The sequence below is a fragment of the Mus musculus genome, chromosome 15 (assembly GCF_000001635.26).
Source record: "Mus musculus strain C57BL/6J chromosome 15, GRCm38.p6 C57BL/6J".
NCBI classification, from domain to species: domain Eukaryota; kingdom Metazoa; phylum Chordata; class Mammalia; order Rodentia; family Muridae; genus Mus; species Mus musculus.
Genome location: NC_000081.6, coordinates 25,880,693 through 25,902,485, shown reverse-complemented (window position 1 = coordinate 25,902,485; position 21,793 = coordinate 25,880,693). Strand labels below are relative to the sequence as shown.

The window sequence follows — 21,793 nt, the reverse complement described above, 5'->3', positions numbered from 1 at the left end:
GGTGATGAACAGCAATGTGGAAGTGTAAGCTGAATAAACCCTTTCCTCCCCAACTGCTTCTTGGTCATGATGATTGTGCAGGAATAGAACCCCTGACTAAGACAGAATTTTCCACTATTTTCCTATGGTTGCTGCAACAAACTGCCACAGGCTTGTGGCTTGAAGCCCCTCCCAAACATAGTCTTGGAGTTGTGGCCTGTCTATTAGCCGTCTCCCTTCCAGAGGCGGTGACCCAAACCATCAGCTCCTTGGACCAGCTCTCCTGGACCCTCCTGGACGCCTGCTCTTCCTCCACCTCCTGTCCAACCCAATCTTGTCTTGCTCTGGAAAGAGCCCTGTGGTGACCCCGGGTCCATGTGCACAATCCAGAAAATATCTACACCCTACATCTGCAAAGTGCCTATTGGCATTTAAGGTGACAGGCACAGGAGGGATTGGAATGTGGACATGGTGGGGCAGTAGGCTTGCCAAGCCCGCACTAAGTACATCACGGTTCTGGAAGCTCCCCATAGCACTCGCATATTTTCCTAACAAACAGGGATCTTTGCCTGGAACTTGAAATGGTTATTTTATACCCCGAATCAAAGAATCACCAACGTATCCTCCTTCCACACGACTGCCTAGAAATGAAGCTACTTTCTGGGGGTTGTGATTTGACTTTATATAGGGTTCTGGAACAGGAAGGATAAGAAAATATCTGTTAGCATTCTGTCTAAACTCCACCCCATAGTTACCTGGCAACAGCCATGTAGGTCTGACCCATTATAAAAGGGGCTGCTTGTCCCCTCTCCTCCCTCTCTTGTTCTCTTGTTTCTATCCTTCCCCATTCCCTTCCCTTCCCCCTCTCTCGAAATGCTCATGGCCATGGCTGGCCTCTACTTCACTTCTCTTCTCTTCTCTTCTCTTCTCTTCTCTTCTCTTCTTCTTCTCTTCTTCTTCTCTTCTTCTTCTTCTTCTTCTTCTTCTTCTTCTTCTTCTTCTTCTTCCTCTCTCTCTCTCTCTCTCTCTCTCTCTCTCTCTCTTTCTCTCTCTCTCTCTCTGCCTCTACTACCCTCTTAACTCCCCTCCCCATGCCCTGAATAAACTCCATTCTATAGTATACCATCGTGTAGCTGGTCCCTCAGGGAGAAGGGATGCCTTGGCATGAGCCCGCCAAGGCACCCCTTCTCCCCCATAGCTCACCACACCCCCATAGAACATACCACCTTTCTCTTTATCATTTTATAAACACATCAATGTCTGTGTGTTTTGATTCAGAAGCAAGTTGTAGGGAGGGGGAAAACTGTCTACAGCAACAACAGACTGTGAGAAGAAACTGTAGCAAAAAGGCCCAGAACATCAAGTGCCTCTGCTTCTTCCGCCCTCCAAGACCCTTAGCCATTTATCCCTAGTCCCTGGCGTTCATTTCTGGGTGTCCTCTTTGCCCACTCTGCCTTACTCTCCACAGGCATGTGTCTCTTCACACTTTTCTATTGTTTCTCTTGATCTATGTTATTTAATTTTTACTCTTCTCTACATTGCATACACATGCAAATATGCATCCTAAGTATAGACAGATGTAGATTTTAACTGGATCTTCTTCTTGTAGCTGGGGAAGCACAGATGTGTTTGTCTTGCCCAAAGGTTGAAGTTGTTAACCCGGCTTTGGAGTGGATGGCTTCATCTCCCTAGCAGTGGGTTCTTTCTCAGCGTCCCAGAAAGGTCCCGCCTCCTACACGCCCCCTAGTGGCCACTAGCGGAGAAGCACCATTGAGCAGACGTCTTACTAAGCCCTAAGGAAAACTTTCCAGAAGGCTTGCAATGGTGCTAAATGATCAGTCTAGGCCCAGAAACCAGTGCCCATTTAACACACCCTTCCTTCCATAGATGCTGTTAGCATTTCTCCTAGGCTCCGCCCCACAGTTACCTAGCAACAGCCAGGTATGCCTGATTCACTATAAAAGGGGCTGCTTACCCCCTCCTCACTCTCTTGCTCTCTTATCCCTCTGTCTTTTCTTCTCTCCCCATTCCCCTCCCTCTCTCTCCATGTGCTCATGGCCAGCCTCTTCTCCTCATCCTCCTCCTCCTCCTCCTCCTCCTCCTCCTCCTCCTCCTTCTTCTCTCTCTCTCTCTCTCTCTCTCTCTCTCTCTCTCTCTCTCTCTCTCTCCCCCCCCCTTTCTCTGTCTCTAATACACGCTCAACTTTCCTCCCCATGCCCTAAATAAACTCTATTCTATATATTCTACATTATACTCCTTGTGTGGCTGGTACCTCAAGAGGAAGGGATGCCTCAGCATGGGCCCCTCAGAGCCCACCCCAACCCCAGCCGCGGCACCACACCTCACTCTACCAAACATATCCCTGGCTCCTTTTTCTTTCTTATAAAACACACCAGATGCAGCTTCCTGACTTCAGCAGATGCTCACATGTGCACCAGGAGTTTCTCTTTGCCTTTCAAGCTTTTGCACTGCAAAAAGACTCAGGGAACCTACGAGCAGTGCAAATAGATGAAATCTAAAGGTTGTGCTATGTGCACGAGATAGAACTTTACACAGCATAAAAACGTTCAGTGACCCACAGCTTGATCCAGAAGCACAGCTATGGTTATTTTATTCAGAGAGTATTCTTATGTCCCAGGCTAGCCTCCAACCTGCTGTGTAGCCCAGGATAACCTTGAACTCTTGATTCAAATGCTTTTGCCGCCCTAGGTCTGGGGTTACAGGCATGTGCCACCACACTGGTTTTATGAGGTGTTAGGGGCTGAACCCAGGGATTCAGGCATGCTAGACAGACACCAACTGAGCTACATCCTCAGCCTTCATTTTATTTTTAAAGCCATGAGTTTTATCTTTAATACTTTTTGAAAAACATATTCATTGCCATTACACAAACATTCATCCATCTCCAGGGAGTTTGACTCCAGTCTGGGCTAGTACTTCCTTCAGTGTCACAGGCTCCACCACAAAGAAGAATATGGGTCTTACACATCTACACATTTATGGGACACATTAAAAGGCCCATAAATAATTTTTAAGTAAGTATACGACCCGTGGCGAGAGATAATAAGCCTGTTTATCCACGTCATTTCCTCCAGAACGACTTCACAACTAAGCTCCATTTTGTAGTTGGCTTTGATGGGTCTCAACAGCCAAGTACAACTTGAACAACATAGCAGCGTTGGCTGGAATCTTGGGAAGTCCTGTGCATGGCCTGGAGGCCCAGCCCAGCAACCCTTGTGAGGATTTGTTCTGTCTATGAATAGGCCTCTTCTTTTGTCAGGAGAGGAAGAAAGGGGCTTTGAGTCCCATTGGACAATAGATAACTACTGAATTGTGCTCAACTGTTATTTTTTTTTTAAAGGCATGAAAGCCCCATTGGAGTTCTCCTTTTGGCACAGGACAGGCTTGCGAGTCTGTGAAGCTCTGCTTCCATGCTTGCCCGGTTATCATTAGACAAAATAGGCTTACGCAGCCATCCAGCAGGCTTTGAGCTCAGTGACTTTATTCTCTGAAAAAGAAAACCATTCTTCACTTAACTCAACCAAATGTACCTTTTGCCAGAAGATACTCCTTCAAACTCATGTACACCCTCAAAGAACGTGTCGTTGCTGGGGCTGTCGCTCAGTAGTATAACACCTGCTTAGCATGCAAAAAGCCACAAGTACAATTCCTTGCAACACACACACACCAAACAAACCAAAAAAACATTTTTTAAACTGTGTGCCATTTGTCAGACGAGACAACAACGTAGAGACACTAGGTGAATTTTTGGGTTTTTTTTTTTAAAGAGGAATAATATCCTCAGAATTTAATGTCCATTTTGTGGGAACTATCTGGAAGCCCATGGAACAAAAGAACATTGAATGCCAGTGCCAAATGTTAGTGCCCACGCTCCTGCTTGCCTCCGCTGGCCAGGATGACCTGTGCTCTGCCCCAAGGTGAGTCAGGTTGGTGCACCGCCCACCCAGCACCCAGCGGCAGTTCCTTGCTATAAGCTTCTGGATGTCCCAGAAGATGTCAGAAGTCCCCCAGTGCTTTCTCACTCTCGATTTCTACAACTTCAATGCCAGTGAAATAAACCTTAAATAAATCGATATGGAACAATAAAGGAACTTCTGATGCAGAAAACCTAGCCCCTTAATTGGGTTATAATGAACAAACTACTATCTATCTATCTATCTATCTATCTATCTATCTATATGTGTGTGTATGTGTATATAGATATAGATATATGTAAATATATATATTTGAAGGGCAAAGATTTAACCAGAGCGGGGCAGGTGAGTGGGATATAAAGTGAATAAGTAAAAAAATAATTTTTTTTTAAAAAGTTATTAATTCAGTCCAGTTGATGGCAACCTCTGTATAAATCCTGCATACAGTTTGCAGAGCTCCTGCTGTCAGACAAACAGGTGAAAAAACGAGCTGTCCTCAGAGCATGCATTTGCATAAATGACTGTTCTGCAGACCTATACCGACATGATGCAGCCTCTGAGTTAAAAAGTTCCCAGTCACTATCGATGCCGTTGAAAATCAGAGCCCGGTTTTGGCATTGGGAACTGCTGCAATGCAAACCCTTGCAGAGTCTGCAAACAGTCCTTAAACGTCTGCAGTATTCCTGTACACGTGCCGTGCGTATGTGCGCCACCACCTCCACGAGAGTCGTCCGATGCTTTCCCCTAACTGAAGAAAGGCTCACAGACAGGAAGCCAGGCTCATACTGAGACCAAGCCCAAACTGAAAACAGACACTGGAAAAGGGAAGACTAACCCTTGCTGAGTAACCTGAGCATATCAGCTGTCACACCAAAGGACAGTGGGGGACAATGTCCAGCCACTGCCGAGGAGGAGGGTTAGCATTAGAATCCATGAACTTGGAATAAAGAAGACCCTACTAGTACATGGCTCCCATGAGCACAGAGCGCCCACACTAGCCCCCCCCCCCAGTGATCTGCCTGGCATTGTGTATTTAACCTATAAGTTGTTGTCTTTCTTAATTTTTTTCACTGTTAAAGCATTACCCAAGGCCAGACAGATACTAAGACCATGGAACATGCATGCCAAGTTACCACCTAGGAAACTCGGACAGAAATATTAGAAATTCCCATCGCTGGAAACTCCAGTGAACAAACACAGGCGTCCCATATGTGATGCAGGCCTTCTTGCTGGGACGAGGTACCCTACAGTAAGCGAGAGCTGCAACTCCCCACTGCAATCCCCTCTATAGTCAATCTATAGCCAATCTATAGTCAATCTATAGCCAATCCACCCACGAGGAAGAGCCCTTGTAACCTGTGCCCGTCCCTCTATGCCCCACCACTAAAAGAACACAAAATGACCACTATCATTTGGGAGATTAAATTTCTGACATGCAGATTTTCTTTCAGGTTTTCATTTAATTACATTATAATTTTTTCATACAATTATATCTTGTACAGTGAACATATTTCTGGCCATACACTCATCCCCTTCCTGTTTCTCCCTCTGTTGCCGTAGACAGTCTCACTTCTACTTCCGTTTTATGTATACACGATTTTAGGTAACTGCATAAAGTCTAGAAACCGCAAATGAGCAACAACATGTGACAGTTGACCTTTGTAAACTGGCCTCACTCACTTAATGTGATTTTTTTCCAGTTATGTCCATTTCCCTGCAAACAGTCTTTTATGGCTGCAAACAATATCATATGTGTGTGTGTGTAATACACACACACACATTGTGATATATAATATATATATGCATATATATATATTATATATCACATCTTCTAGATCCATTCCTCTGCGGCTGAACACAGGTTGGACCCATAACTTAGCCACTATGAACTATGAACTGACACATGAGTCTGCATGGACACTTTCCAAACCAGAACAAAAGATCTGCAGACTCCCCCGAGCATCCTTGAATCTAAGACTTCTGTATCACAGAGCACAAAGCTCAGTTTGTTTGCTTTTCAGACCTTTGAAATCATCATGTGAGCTCACTTGGTCTAATCTTACACCCAACACAGTGAGAAAGTAAGCCTCCACATGTTTTCCCAATGTATGGAAAGCACATAGCTGGGTACTATGGTCCAGCGTGAAGCCAAGTCAAGTCCCCTCCACAGCAGGCATGTGTGCGGACCCACATGAACACCTCGAGAGCACTATCGTGGGAACTCAGATCCCTCCTCTGACCGTGTCCATCAGCAGCCTCCTGACAACTCAGCTTCCCAAGACAGCCAGTCTCTAAAGGAGAGCTAACTCAGGGCAGGAGACAGTCCCAGGCCAGGTGGTCCAGGGTGACATCAACAGGCATAAATCATGCCGATGTGATACAGACGCCATAAACCGCTCTTCAATTATCCACTTCCATTATCCGGGCTGCGGGGAGACAGCAGTTCTCTGTCCCTCCTTAAGTTTCATAGCTTACACCTGTGTACAGCTCTATGGTGCGATGCTTGGCCTTTACAGTCTACTGCCCAGAAACAAGCACCGAGCCCTGTCGCCGTGAGAACAACCTGAGGCAAAGTTGGAGTAGAGACAGATGTCACCATGCATCTACAGCACTCCTAGCAGTTGTTCAAACCAGCACGAACTAGGGAAGGCCAGAGCCCCTCAAAGGATAGGACGCAGGATGCAGTTAGGTTAGGTGGCTGAGTGGGGCCCTGGAACTGGAAAACGGCATCACACAACAGCTAAGGAAACCTACACAGAGTGTTAACAGAGACAAGAAAGGGTGTACTGGCTCTGCCTCATCAGCCACAGTGTGAGTGGCGTGGGCCATTTCAGCCACTGCGGCGGGCACAGCACAGCACAGGAGGGGGAATGAAGGGCCTGTTTCCTCGCTGGAGTTTCATGGCACTGTTTAGTTTTGTTCCCCACTTTGTGTGTCCCTTTTCTGATGCCTACTTTGGTATAAATCAGGTATTCCCACCATCCTTCCTTAAGTAACACAAATGCATATGGCCAAATCCATTCTTTAAAAAAAAAAATCAGTTCCTACAAGCACTAATGTCACTGGGATATTAATCCTTAAACATTCTAACTTGCTGTCACCCCCATTCTTCCACTGCAACAACTGTCACTCCAAAACTGAATCTGAGAGAAGACATCAAACAGAAAGGCCCCTCTCCCTCCCTGCTGCATCCTCCCGCACAAATCCGCTGCCCAGCCACTCTGAGAAATGCATTTATCCCTCGAGTGACTTCCCCGTCTTGTCCTCAGCTTCAGCTTCACTTTGCACACTCTTGCAAGTCATTATAGGGACTTAGGTCACTGTCGCTAAAACATGAATTCAGCGATATGCCTCTGCAACTCAAATCACCTCCCCACGCCACTGCCCTGCCATCCATAAGCCACATTGTTGAAGGATAAACTCCCTACCTTTCAGTGAGGCTTCTCCACAGCTGGGCACCTGCAACGGAAAGCAAAATGTGAAAGGTGAGCAAGCTGTCACTCCCCAGGAGCATTTGCCAGCTTAGCAACCTCCCACACTTGTGCAAGCGGAATGCTCACATCTCAGGTGCTAGACACTGTCAACCCATACAGTATCTGCGTACATCATTGCGAAGGATGCAGGTGATAGTCTATAAAACCCTTGAGTACGTATCACAAAGGCAGGATGGACACTCCGAAACACAGTCCTGCCCAGTGGGAAGAAAACATGTCCACTTAAGAAAAAAGTGCTGTCAAGGAGTCAGTATGAAATTTGACAAGAGGTGGAAACCATCACACTTCAGAAAGGACAGAAACATGACTGCTCAAGTCGAGGTAATGGCAATGGTATGGGAGGGGAGGTTGGCATGGTGCAGTCTTCAGATATTTTAAACTTATAGCTAAGCCCCAAGGAAATCAACAGAAAAAAATTAATTGATAAATGTGAAGATAGATGATAGATAGTAGATAGATACATAGTAGATAGAAAGATGATGATGAAGATAGATAAATAGATAGATTGATAAGTGGATGGATGGATAGAATGACTGATTGGTTGGTTGATTGATTGATTGATTGATTGATTGATTGATTGATTTGCTTGTGAAACCTTCAGGGATTATCTTGATTGGACCAAATCTTGATAGATAGATAGATAGATAGATAGATAGATAGATAGATAGATAGATAGATAGATAGATAGATAGATTTGCTTGTGAAACCTTCAGGGATTATCTTGATTGGACCAAATCTTGATAGTATACTCCTAGCTACCAGATTTAAGGAAGCTCCATATGAAACAATTATAAAACATTTTCTGCACCTTCTATTGAACCAAATGTCAAAGGTACTGCCTTGTGTGTTCTTGAATATCCCCTATCAGGTAAATATCCCACATCAAATTCTTCTTAACATTTACTGTCTACGGAGACAGGGCCTGGATACCTGCATGCTTCACAGAGACAAGCTAACGCATATGATTGTATCTCTGCTTCCCTTTCTTGTGAAGGATGTGTCAGGGAGGATGATGGGGGCAGAAAGGAAGAAGAGAAGGAGGAGGAGGAGGAGGAGGAGGAGAAGGAGGAGGAAGAAGAGGGAGAAGAGGAGGAGGAGAAGGAGGAAGAGGAAGGGGAGGAAGAAGGGGAGGAGGAAGAAGGGAAGAAGGGGGAGGAGGAGGAAGGGGAGGAGGGGGCAGCGAGGGCTTTTCTTGCCTCTCAGTGAATACAGGGTTCCTGTATCCTAAAATGAAAAACTTCAGTTAAGTTCTTAGGGATGTGCACTTAAAATGAGGGAATTCATAGTGCAAAAAAAATCATTGGGGAAAGGATACAATTAAGGTCATGACCAGCAAAGTTCGTATCTGTAGCCAAGAATGTGGGAAGTGAGCAGCTCAGAGAGGGAAAGAGGCATCAGGTCCCAGAAAGCTCTGCTGCCCAGGACTTTACTGGCTGCTGTTGTGAGCAGAAGCAGGGTCTCTGAGTGATTCATGGGAGCTGCCATGACCCCACAGCTGCTTCTAGATATAGCTTGCAACGAAGCCTATGTCTCCCTAAGAGGAGCCGAGTGCAGCCAGCACTGTGCTGGGCTGGAAGCCCTGCTGCCATCTCCAGCCAGCCATTCACAAGGCTCAATTGGGCCTTTGTCCTAAAAGACTCAGTGAAGAGGGACAAAGAAGGCCCTAGGGTTTCCCCAGCCAGTCCTTGGAGAGAGCAGAAGAAGGGAGCCCATCTTTTCCTTTTTTTCCTTTTGTCAAACATAGAAATGCTATGCTCACTCAGTGAGAACCCCAGGAGGAAGATGAGCCTGCTGTAGAGGCCTGGTCAGGGATGAAGGCAGAGTCCACATCCTCATTAGAAAATGGTGCTTACAAGTAACCTTGCCTCAAAAAGACACTTGTCATAGCCTGACTGATGAGAAGGCAGAGTCCAGGATGTCCTGACTGTGCCAGCTAAACAGGGGAGACAGCCACAGTGAAGACTGTCACTCACGGTAACCTTTCACCTGAACCAGATTCAAATCTGTGGCATAAGAATGGGTTCTCAGGGGAAGGAAGAACCATCCAGAGACTGCCCCACCCGGGGATCCATCCTGTAAACAGCCACCAAACCCAGACACTATTGCATATGCCAGCAAGATTTTGCTGACAGGACCCTGATATCGCTGTCTCTGGTGAGGCTATGCCACTGCCTAGCAAATACAGAAGTGGATGCTCACAGTCATCTATTGGGTGGAACACAGGGCCCCCAATGGAGGAGCTAGAGAAAGTACCCAAGGAGCTAAAGGGGGCTGCAACCATATAGGAGGAACAACAATATGAACTAACCAGTACCCCCAGAGCTTGTGTCTCTAGCTGCATATGTAGCAGAAGATGGCCTAGTCGGCCACCACTGGGAAGAGGCCCCTTGGTCTTGCGAAGATTATATGCCACAGTACAGGGGAAATGCCAGGGTCAAGAAGCAGGAGTGGGTGAGTTGGGGAGCAGGGCAGGGGGAAGGGTATAGGGGACTTTCAGGATAGCATTTGAAATGTAAATGAAGAAAATATCTTTAAAAAAATGGGTTCTCAGGCTGGAGAGGTGGCTCAGTGGTTAAGAGCACTGACTGCTCTTCCAGAGGTCCTGACTTCAATTCTCAGCAACCACTTGGTGGCTCACAACCATCTGGAATGAGATCTGATGTGTCTAAAGACAGCTACAATGTATTCATGTGCATAAAATAAATCTTTAAAAAAAAAGGAGTGGTTCATTTCTGTTACAGGATAAAGTGGTGTTGTCACCAAAGCAGGCTTTGTATTTGTGAATGTTGCTTCATAGAGAAAAGGGGACTTTACAAGTACCATTATATTAAGAAGAGAGCCGATCACCCTCTGTCACCCAGGTGGGCACCCATTATAATCACAAGTATTCCTGGCAGAGAGCTGGGAGGCAGGTCTGAGCAAGCACAGAGATCAGAGAGCAGAGGACTGTGATGATGTTGTCGCTTTAACCCAGGGGCAACAGCACCAACTAAAGTCAGGAAGAGACAGGGGTGGGTCCTTCACTAGAGCCTCCACGTTAAGTATAGACCCACTGGTGTGTTGTTTGAACTGATGGCTTCCAGAGCTGTGGAGAACTTTGAGCCGCCAAGTGTGTGGTTAATTCGTTACATCAGCCACAGGGAACCATCGATCCTGCCGCTTCTGCACAACTAGGCACAGACATTAACTTTCTCCATGTTAGCCTGCCTTTCTTTCCTTTTGCATCGTTAAGGCCCGGGACCTGAGGCCGGTGCACATTGGTGAGCATTGCACTACAGAGCCAGATCCTCTTTCTATTTTCAGACAGGATCTCGATCAGCAGCCCCTTGTGGTTTTGCACTTCCTCCGGAGCCCAGGCAGGCCTCAAACTTCTGATCCCCGCGCCTTGGCCTCCAAGTCACTGAGATTACAGGCCTGCTTAGGCAATCTGATTTAAGAAGCAGAGACTCTAGGCTGGTAGACTTCAGCTTTCCCCTCCTCAATGTTTTGAAGGAGACAGCTTTTCCGTGAGGAGGGTTTTCAAGGACATTCATCTCCACGGTGTGACTACCAAATGGCTGGTTTAAATAAAAACTGAAGGCCTTGGTGGGCCCTGACAGCCAAAGCTGAAGGACTTCCGCACAGTCCCGTTTTCAGTCTGGCCCCCGCACTCAGAAGCCAAGTCCTTCAGTCCCTCCTTTCCTGGTTCCTCGGATTTTTGTAACTCATTGAAATCACACCTAAGGTCCGGCCAGGGTGAACACCCAGTGAGTGCAAAGTACTCAGGTGCTCAACCTCCAGGGTGGTCAGCGTGCTTCAAAGAAGGCTTCAGAGCACATCCACAAATGGCAACCTGCTTGCATTCTCCTGAGGGAATAACTTGTTGCAAAATATATCCAAGACAACAGCCCTCCGCATCCTGCTATGCGTCAATACAAGAACGCAGGGCTTGCCAAGATCTAGCCCATTTCCCTCCTCAGATCCTGAGGTGTGAGGTATTGGCCTCAGGAGGCCGAGGTACACTGGGATACAACAGCAAACGCTGCTGGAAGTGAGGGAACTGGGCATCTATTCTCAGAAAGGGGGAAGGGTGAGAAGAAGAAAAAGGCTCAAGGGGAAGAAGGCAATGTGTATATGAGGACAGAATTTTCTTTTGTTTTTTTGTTCTGTTTTGTTCTGTTTGGTTTTGTTTTTCGAGACAGGGTTTCTCTGTATAGCCCTGGCTGTCCTGGAGCTCACTTTGTAGACCAGGCTGGCCTCGAATTGAAATCCATGGATCCCTGAAATGCCTCAACTAGACAAAAATGAATTTGCTTAGCTTCCCAGAAAGGCTAGCCGTGAAGGAGTTACCTCCACACCTGACTACACTGACGTGAAACAATCTTTCTAAAGACTGCGTCTATAGTGGTTGGGTTAAGACTGGACACTGAAACATGACCCGCTTGAAAGGTAACCCACGGAACACCGCGATGGCGAAACTCCAGGGCTCAAGTTCTTGTTTGAGAGATGTTGCCACTTTCATGGTACATCCCCATGATGGTGAATCTGGGCAGTCCTGAGACACAGCAGTCCATACAGACACTAATTAAAGCCTCCTCCTTATGATTTTGACCAAATAGATCTTATTACATGTAGACTCTTATGTCCAGGAGGGATTTTTGCCCATTTACAGAAGTTGGTTCAAGTATTAGTAGAGGAGGCATGGAGATTCACAGAAAGGTTGCACTCAGGAAAATAGTATATACTCCTAGGAAGTCAAGCACTCTTTAAAAATGAGTCCAGCTCCCACTTTAGAGCTTACAGTTGGTTCTCTTTCCAACACCATTAATCTGTAACTATCGGTGATTTTTTTTTAAAGCTTATTGCATTCTTTCGCTGAGGTAAAAGAAAACTGTACTCAAACTACTACATTTTCCAGTGGCCCGGTATGAGCTTGTAGGGTGGAGTAAATATTTAACTGCTCTTCTTACAGTGGCCTACTTAAATATCACCCTGATGTGTGACGTATGTAGCTTAGAACCAAGGGAGAGCCCAGCACGGGACCTTTCCCTTGTTCTGACAAGAGAGGGAATCAGAAATACATTATTAAGCTTGGGATGTAGCTCAGTGGTACACTGTTTGGCTAACATGTGCAAGGGGCCTGGGTTTAACCCCCAGCACTGAAGAAAAAAATAAAGTTGTGTGTGTGTGTGTGTGAGAGAGAGAGAGAGAGAGAGAGAGAGAGAGAGAGAGAAAAGCAAACCCAGACAATATGGTGACTCATGTCTATAATCCTAGCACTCAGCAAGCTGAGACAAGAGGATGACTGGGAGTTCTAGGCTAACCTGGGTACAGTAAGACCATATCTCAGACAGAGGGAAGGGGGGTAGGGTGGAGAATGGAGGAAACAGGAAGTAAAGAAAGTAGAAAAAAGCGTCTCTACATGATCCTCATGTTCAAAAGATGAATATATCCACCCAAAAATTAGACACTTGAAATAAAATACACAAAAATCAAGTCGCATATTCTTACCTCTTGTCCTGGACAAAACCATTTCCTTGATGATCTGCATGATAACACGCCCAAGAATCATGACGGAAATGAGGTGATACACTCTCCAAGGAGTCAAGGCAAGGAACCTAGGACCAAAGAAACAGACAAGACTCCATTTTACTCTGAAGATTTTCAATTAAAAAAAAAACTCACCCAGACATACAAATTTGTTAGCACTTCCTCTTTTAAGATCATACAGGGGTCTAATCCATATGCCCACCTCCTCTCTGGAGAAAAACAAATTAAAATTCCCTAACCATAAAGAGTACATAATACCTGCAAGGCTCCTTTTGGCTAGGACCACAAGGGAAAGGACTAGCCAAGAACTCAGAAGGAGCCTGGACTCTTCAACGAGACTAAAGGATGAAGCCTCTGATTGTCACAAGTTCACTGGCCAAGTTGATAACTGAAATGAACTTGGTTGTACTCAGAAACCCCCTAAAAAAGTTACGTTAACAAATGTTTAATAGCAAGGCTCTATAGAGAAGAAATGGAAGCTGGATGGGGTGGTGTGTGCTTTTAATCTAAGGACTCTAAAGGCAAAAGTAGGAGGATCTCTGTGAGCTTGAGGCCAGCCCAGTCTACATGATGAATCCCAAACTGTTTCACAAAACCAAGGTGGGAAGGGAGAAAGAGGGGGGGGTGAGGGGAGAGAAGAGAAGAGGAGAGGAGAGGAGAGGAGAGGAGAGGAGAGGAGAGGAGAGGAGAGGAGAGGAGAGGAGAGGAGAGGAGAGGAAGAAAAGAGACTCTGTACTTCTTTCTGTGAACTCTATTAGCAGACAAACACAGACTTAGCTAACAATGCCCAAAAAGCACTGAAGAAGACTGTATAAAAAGGAGACAGTGTATCAAACACCAGCATTCACCACTGCTTTCCGACTGTGGATCCAATGTGACCAGCTGACTAACCATCCTGCTGCCAGGCCGTACTTGTTGATAGGACTGTCTCCCCTTAAACTGTGAGTCTAAATAAACCCTTCCTTCCTTAAGTCGCTTTCATTGGGTATTTTGAAGGTAGGGTTCTGGCTTTTATGCCACAGGCTATAGGGAGAAAGCCCAAGGCATGGAGCAGAAAAATAAAATAAGTGATTTAGGAGGATAAGCTGATCTAAGAAGGAACTATGCAATCAAGCTACCTTCTAGAAAGATATACAGTATATCTTGTCATATATTTGTGTTGCGGATAGCCCTGGGGCTAATTATATTTGATGTTAATTCCATTCTCCTGTGAGGGAATGTGAACAAGGAACGAGTCAACATTCAGGTGATCTCCTGTAAACCTGCATCCCACCTTAATTTGTAAATAAAGGCTAGAGCTGGTGATTGACAGGAGGAAGGTGGAGCTGAAGGTTTTGGGAGAAAAAGAGAGAATGGACGACAGAGGAGGAGGAAGAAGGAAAGTGGAGCAGAAGCACCTGGCCTGGAGAAACTGCAAGTTCTAAGGGGTCTCTTATATGGGGAAGATGGTAGTGTAGTGGTAGATCTGCCCAATCTAGGTGCACAGCTTGTATTCACATTGAGTTGTGTTTTTATTGCCTGGCTTGTTTGGGTTGGAGACTTACCGCAACATAGTATACACACACACACACACACACACACACACACACACACACACACACACACACACGACTCTACATAAGGCTGGATGACGTTGTGGATGAAGCCCTCCATCAGAAAGGGACATGCAACCCATCTTCTATCCTCGTCCCCATACTAAGCATCTATGTGACCTGGGGCAGTAAAATGAGCAAGGTAGACCAGGTCAGTGCTTCTAAGTCAGTGGTCTTATTCTGCTTACACTTTCACATCACAATCTGTCATCAAACGAAGCCATGGCAGGCACTCAGGTCAAAAACCTAGAGGCAGGATCTGAAGCCAAGGCTATAGAGAAACCCTGCTTCGTGGCTTGCTCCCAGTGACTTGCTCCATCTCCTTTTGTGTATAGAGCACAGGACCACCAGTCCAGTGATGACCCCACCCAAGATGGACTCAGCTGCCCCCATCAATAACCAATGAAGAAAATGTTCTATAGATTTGCCTACAACCTGACTAGAGGAGCATTTTCTTAACTGAAGTTCCCTCCTCTATGATGACTTTAGCTCGTGTCAAGTTGATGAAAACTATCCAGCACACGGTCACATTATTATTCATTTTTTTTTTTTGCCTTTTACATTTCTTTTAACACAAGCTTTGTTTTGACATGTTTTCTTCCAAGCCTATCTCTTTAGTCTCAGTTTATAATTAACCCTTGCCATTGTCCATGTTACAGATTTCTCCAAACCATACTGAAGTGGCAGCTTTCAAGATTTTTATTAGAAATCCACCGTGAGAACAGTCTTACCTTCAAAATGATTTATTTATATATTTATCGCACACTGTGTTATACATTTTCTTATGAGTCTATTCTGGGCAATATATTGAATAAGTGATGTATTTACAACTAGATATTTCTCTGTGACGCCTAGGTCCCAACAGGAATATGTATTCTGACCACCTGCCTGCCTTCAGATGTTCTTCACGGGACTCTGGTCACTCACTGACCTGACTCAGAACCACTAATGAGCTGTAACTCAGAGTTTGGCTCACATGAGTGTTAGATTAGCATGTATCGGTGGAATTGCCTCTGCAGAGTGATGCAGAGCCCTGGAAAGAGGGAAAGTTCACTCAAGTTTACACATCTTTGGAACTGGCCAGACAACCACTTAATTATCTGGCTGAAAACAAAGAAGCAGAGACTTCACTGAAGCCCTGGAAGCCACGACTTGCTCCCCTCATGGGAGTGCCAACTTCCAGGAATAAAATAAAATAAATTGAGTAATGGTAGAACTTCAACCCGCAGACCTCATTTGGCGAGCACTACCATAGCAACGCCAAAGAACATTCTAGAGGTCTCTCTGTGTCCTGGGCAAAGGCCCAGTTGGCATCGCAGCCAAGGGTCTTGATGGTCATTAACAATCCATGGTCAGCTGAGAACACAGCAAAACAATTGCTTGGGAAAACGGTGCCACAATGTTCAGGGAGGCTTAGCTGTCTCCTTGGTAGGTTAGTGTCTGTTGCTCCAAAGAATGAAATGTTACTGAGAAGCCAATAGTTAAGGTAAATAAATGCACATAGAGAGAGATCTGTACATACTTGGGATGTTTTTTTTTTAAGATTTATTTATTTATTATATGTAAGTACACTGTAGCTGCCTTCAGACACTCCAGAAGAGGGAGTCAGATCTCATTACAGATGGTTGTGAGCCACCATATGGTTGCATATTTGAACTCAGGACCTTTGGAAGAGCAGTCAGTGCTCTTAACCGCTGAGCCATCTCTCCAGCACGCCACTTGGGATATTAATTATGTATCATGTTTACTATAACTCACTTCTTCACTACCCATAAAATCCATAGTTCTATGATTTATATTTGTGATTTGAGATGAAAATCTTAGAAACACTGATCAGTTTAACATTCATTGTTAAGAAATTGCCTAATATTTTAGAGAACTTATGTTACTAGGTAATTTGGGTTATCAAAAAAAAATCACTTTGGTAAATTTCAAACATGTCCTGAAAGAGAGTCCAGGGCTTACTAATCTAGCTTTAACAATGCCCCGTGTATGTTCCCTCCATACCCTCACCCTGTGCCCCACCATGAAGTAAGTACCCATGCCCTACTTGAAGTGAATCCCCACAATTTAGTCTGAAAATGTTTCCATTTATCTTCCCTAAAGCTCTTTTGTTTAATTTTTTTATTGGTTATATTATTTATTTATATTTCAAATGTTATCCCCTTTCTTGATTTCCCCTCCAGAAACCCTCTATCCCATCCCCCCTTACCCTGCTCCTATGAGGGTGTTCCCCTGCCCACCCACCTACTCCTGTCTCCCCACCTTCACATTCCCCTACACTGGGGCATCGAGCCTTCACAAGACCAAGGGCCTCTCCTCCAACTGATGTCTAACAAGTCCATCCTCTGCTACATATCCAGTTGGAACCATTGGGTCCCTCCATGTGTACTCCTTGGTTGGTGATTTAGTCCCTGGGAGCTCTGGGGGATCTGGTTGGTTGATATTGTTGTTCTTCCTATGGGGTTACCCCAAAGCTTTTTTAAACTGTACTATACCACTGTTATATGTGAGACCTTACCCCAGTCCTTTTGTATCTTATCTATATGTACATGCTCATGTATGTATCTGTACAGATGCTTCTGCACATGTCTGCACATTATCTGGAGCTGGGCAGTGTTTGCCATCGAAGTCTGTTTCGGGTCAATTTCCACCTTATTTGCGGTGGGGGGCAAGGTCTCTCCCTATCAAGTGAGAATCAAGTGTTTGGTTAGCGTGTGTCTGTGGCCTTTGTAGAATGAGGCAGAGCCCTAGGAGAGCAAAAGCTCACTCAAGTTGAAACAGCCTTGGAGCTAACCAGAAAGCCACGTAAGATAGATAGTATCTGCCTGAATACAAAGCAGCACAGACTTGTCCAGAGCTCTGGAAGTTCACTGACTCCCCGGATCCCTGTCTCCAGCGAGTGCCAGTGCTCAGGATTATGGGTACAAGCCACTGGGCTGACCTCTCCATGAGTGCTGGGGACCCGGGCGCAGAGCCGCATGCTTACACAGCCAGTGGATGACCACTGAGCCATCTTCCTGTCCGTTGTTCTGTTTTAATACTTTGTTATTTATAATCAATTTGCATATGATGTCTGCGTGAGTCCACACATGTCACAGCACACCTTTGGAGGCTGGAGGGCCAGCCCCTGGCGTCAGGTCCCTCCTCCGTCTTTACGTGGGATTGAGCCCTGGCCACCATGCTTTTGCAGTGAGCAACTCTACCGGCTGAGCCACTTCTCCGCGTGCCTCCCTAAGCTCTGCCTCAATCCTCAGTGCCATCACACACCCACTTTGCAAACCGACTTTTGCAGATTCTTGGAAAGAGAAAGACAAGAGGCCGAAGATTCAGCAACGTCAGAAACTGAAACTGGCGCCTGTGGTCACGTCTCTCCCTCACCCTAATCCTGCTGCCATGGTCTCTAACGATGGCTGTTTCTGTGGGGGAAACAGACTCATTTGCTCAGCAAAATTTTCCAGATTCTGGGAAATGCTTGCTGAATTTTAGTGGTGGAGTTTAACACTTTCCTGTGCCTTGGGTGTAGCTTAATAACTGGTAGTTGGATCTAGGGGCTTTATCAGCTTTGAAACTTTTTCCTGGAAAAATCTAAGTCATGTGGTGGTGTGTGCTCAGGGGCCCTGTGAAGGGAAAAACCCTTCATCCTTGCTGGGACCCAACTCTAAAGAGGACATTTGTAGTTACCAGGGAAGACAAATGCACAGGGCATTGTTAAAGCTCCAAGCAAGACCAGGCAAGCGTTCAACGTTTATTTGTCTTTGTTTATTAGCTTTCTTCAATGTGTCACCTCCAAAAGTGGCCAAAGTGACTTTCTTCTTCTTTCCCGCGATACTCAGGAATCTGCACACCTGCCATGCGTTTCGATCCACCACAGCATTATGCTTACAGATCCTTGGGCTAGCCTGTCTTGGTTGGTGGTTCCTGCGTCCCTCTGAGGCAACCTTATTATAAAAATCTTTGACAGCATCAAATAAATACACAGAGAAAATGTCAGATGCTGTGTTCAAAGAACTGTAACTCAGCCTTTTAATAAAGCCAGCGATTCTCCTGAAAATGTTCGCTTAAGTGGACCTCATTCATAAACAAGGTGACAGGTAGCTGGACTGTGTTACATTTGTCACATTTGTACCCATGGACTGGTGCTGCTGCTAACCATTAACTGCCAATCACTCCTTAGAGAGGGGCGGGGCCTAACAAAGCCCTCCCCTCTCCATGATGCATCCTTTAATGGGTCAGTCTTGTGCAGATCTCGTGTGGTCAGTAACTCAAGTTGCTGTGTGTTCATGATTGTGAAGGCCACGTTATCTCATGGAACTCATTCCTATCCTTTGGCTGTTTATTCTTTCTGTCCCCTCTTCGTGATGTTCCCCGAGCCTCGGAGGGATGGTACTGATGTCCCTTTAGGGCTGAGCACTTTCAGACTCTCGGCTCAGCACTTAACCAGTTATCAATCTCTGCAATAACAACTGCCCACTGCAAACAGAGACTTCTCTGACCGAGACTAGGGAGGCAGCTGCCATGTTCTTCAGCGGGGTAGCTCATGGTGAGCTGTCCATGTACCACTAACACGACTCAGTGTGCACAAATAGCAGACATGAACATAGGGAGTGGCTGGGATGACAGACGGGTAAGCAAGACTTTAGGGGGAGAGTAACGGGGGCCAAATATGATCACAATATTTCATATATGAACAAAAGTAAATTAAAAGCAAAGAAAATGAGGGATTTAAATTATTAATTTTGTAAAATAAAAAATTAATTTTTTGTTTATTCTTTGATAAAGAGTCTTAGTAGTTTCCACCCCTACCCTCTTTCCTTATCTGATAAAGACATTCTTTTATCTCAAGCAGTGCCCTGCCTACTGTCAAGCCTTAGGGTGCATGTGTCTGTCTGTCTGTCTGTCTCTCTCTGAGGGGGGTGGGGGGGTAACATCTTTAATTGTTTATCCAAGGGGCACTTAGGCCAATATTATAATTTCCTACTGTAAGCAATCCTATGATAAACTTGGCTGCTGTACCCATCTCTGTGATATGCTGTCTGATTCCTTCAGATAAATACTCCTGAGTGATATAACTGATCTTGTGTTGAACCAAATAATTTTCAATTAATCCTTACAGCAGAAAAGCAGTTCCCATATCAAAATAGCAGTTCCCATCATGTCTGCATCACTGATCCTGCAGCCAGGGCTGTGTCATACCAGCTGAAAAATGTGGTCACTGTCATAGCACAAGTGACATGGAAGGAGCCCTCTTCATCCCATCAGTCCACGAACCCTTTTGGATGCAATCACGGACCTCTACTTAACACATCCCACCGAATACTACCGACATCCCTGTATCATCCAGTTTTCCAAATATGCTATCATTACCATTTTGGTTCTGCTAAGCATGTGTCTGACACTGGGCTAGCAGCTGGGATTATATCGAATCCTGCTCTGCCCAATAAATATGGGAAAGCATAGAGGTTCCCAAGTTCTAGAGCAAACACAGCTATCAAATTTTGTCTTCCAAAAGAAGTCAATGTTAGCCAGGTGAGGAGAGGCATGTTCCAGGCTGAAGAGGACCATGCTCAGGAGAACATGGAACCTAAGAGTTAGGAGCTGTGCCCTGAGCCCTTGACCCCTTTACTCACTGGTGTGGGGTGCACCCTCTAAAGCCAAGTTCAGGGTGAATGAAACAGCTGCTACACAATGGGCAAAGCCCTGCCCCCAGGGTTTCAAGGTCACTTGCTTCATCGTTCTACCCAACAGTGAAGGAGGACAGTTTGATCATTATCCCCTTTACACAGATGAGTCAAGAGAGGTCAGAAACTCGCCTAGGGCTCCAAGGCGAGGTGTGGCAGCAGTAAGATGTGAATGCAGGCTGCCCAGCCCTACCACTGTGCCAACTGCCTCTCAGATGGATGGTGTCAGCCACTTTCTGTGCCCCTCGTCTTGTGAAAAGGGCTGGAAGCACTGTCACCAGTTTATAAATGAGCGTTACTTCTAAGACCACTTTCTCATTTACAAAAGAATTAAGTAGAACGTGCTGGGAGCGCCCGTACAATTTCCCCTCCCCTGAACACCATGTCCCCTATTAGAGAATCCTTGCATTTCAGATGGGGCCCATTTATTACAGTGGATGAAGCATTTTCAATGTGCAATTTGTACCTGAAGTCCTTAAAGCTCCGCACTTTGTGATGCGCACGCTTTGGTCTTTGATGAATTTACGCTGTCATGTATCTGCCCTCCTTTACAGAATGATGCAGAGTAACTGCACTACCCTAAAAGTCCCCTATGCTCCATCCTCCCTTCTCTCAAGCCCCTGACAGCCGCTCGTCTTCCTACCTCCACTCTTTGGCCTTTTCCAGAACATCATATGCAGTTACATGAACTCACTCAACAAGCAGCCTTTCCATTTGGCGTCCTCCATGCAGCAACACAGAAGATTCCAGGCTGGATTTTTGTGGATTGATAGGATGCTTCTTTAAAACCTTTGCATATAATACTCTCTTGTATAATATATTGAAATTTACCCATTCATCTACTGAAGAACAAACACCTTGGTTGTTTCCAATTGTTGGCAGTTCAGACTAAAGCTGCCATTTACGTTCGGCTGGGTTCTGGGTGCACATGTATTTTTCAACTCATTTCAGAACAGTCTTCTTTAACAATTCTATTGGCCTGCTGACAGTGCTGACTTTATAGACAGTTCTGGTTTTCAGCTGATGTTTGAACCTAAGTATATTAAATTCATTCTTGTTTGACAGAGACCATTATTCATGCAGAGCGTCAATCATACCTGTTTCCCTGTCTGGCCACAGGACACCTGCGTGTTTAATATCTGCGTATCAGCAGTCCTTGTCACGTCAGTGGTAACAGGTGCTGATGTCTACTCAGGTCTTGCCACTCCCCATTGTCAGGTGACCCACATTTAGGAGCCAGCACTTCATGAACCCATGTTTTGTTGCCCCTGTCACTCCATCATAAGAGACTTTCATAAACAACTTGTTTCAAAGCCCACTGCAACCTAAGGTCTACATTACTGCCTGCTGAATGGAACCACTATGAAATATTCAACAGTCCTCTACACAAGAATCATCAGAGCATCTTCGCCATCAAACCTTCCCAAGGATTTCATGAGGCTAAGCCCAAGCAACGCCTCGGGGACTTTGCTGATTTACCCAGTCACACAGTTCCCAGAAGCCTGTCGTGACCACCTGGCCCATGGTGGGATTCTGGGGTGAAGACAGTTATATGCAGGCCTGTCTGGTTCCAGAATGCTACA

The 21,793-nt window shown here is 45.6% G+C and overlaps 1 protein-coding gene across 1 annotated transcript in view; it reads right to left on the bottom strand.

The window, feature by feature from the left end:
- Positions 1-21,793, bottom strand: part of Retreg1 (reticulophagy regulator 1) — a 130,399-nt gene that overhangs the window by 71,211 nt on the left and 37,395 nt on the right. The window contains exons 2-3 of the mRNA NM_001034851.2: positions 12,899-13,005; positions 7,343-7,373 (exon numbers count right to left, since the gene is read on the bottom strand). Of these exons, the coding sequence (NP_001030023.1) occupies positions 7,343-7,373; positions 12,899-13,005 (138 nt within the window). The remainder of the gene's footprint in view (positions 1-7,342; positions 7,374-12,898; positions 13,006-21,793) is intronic.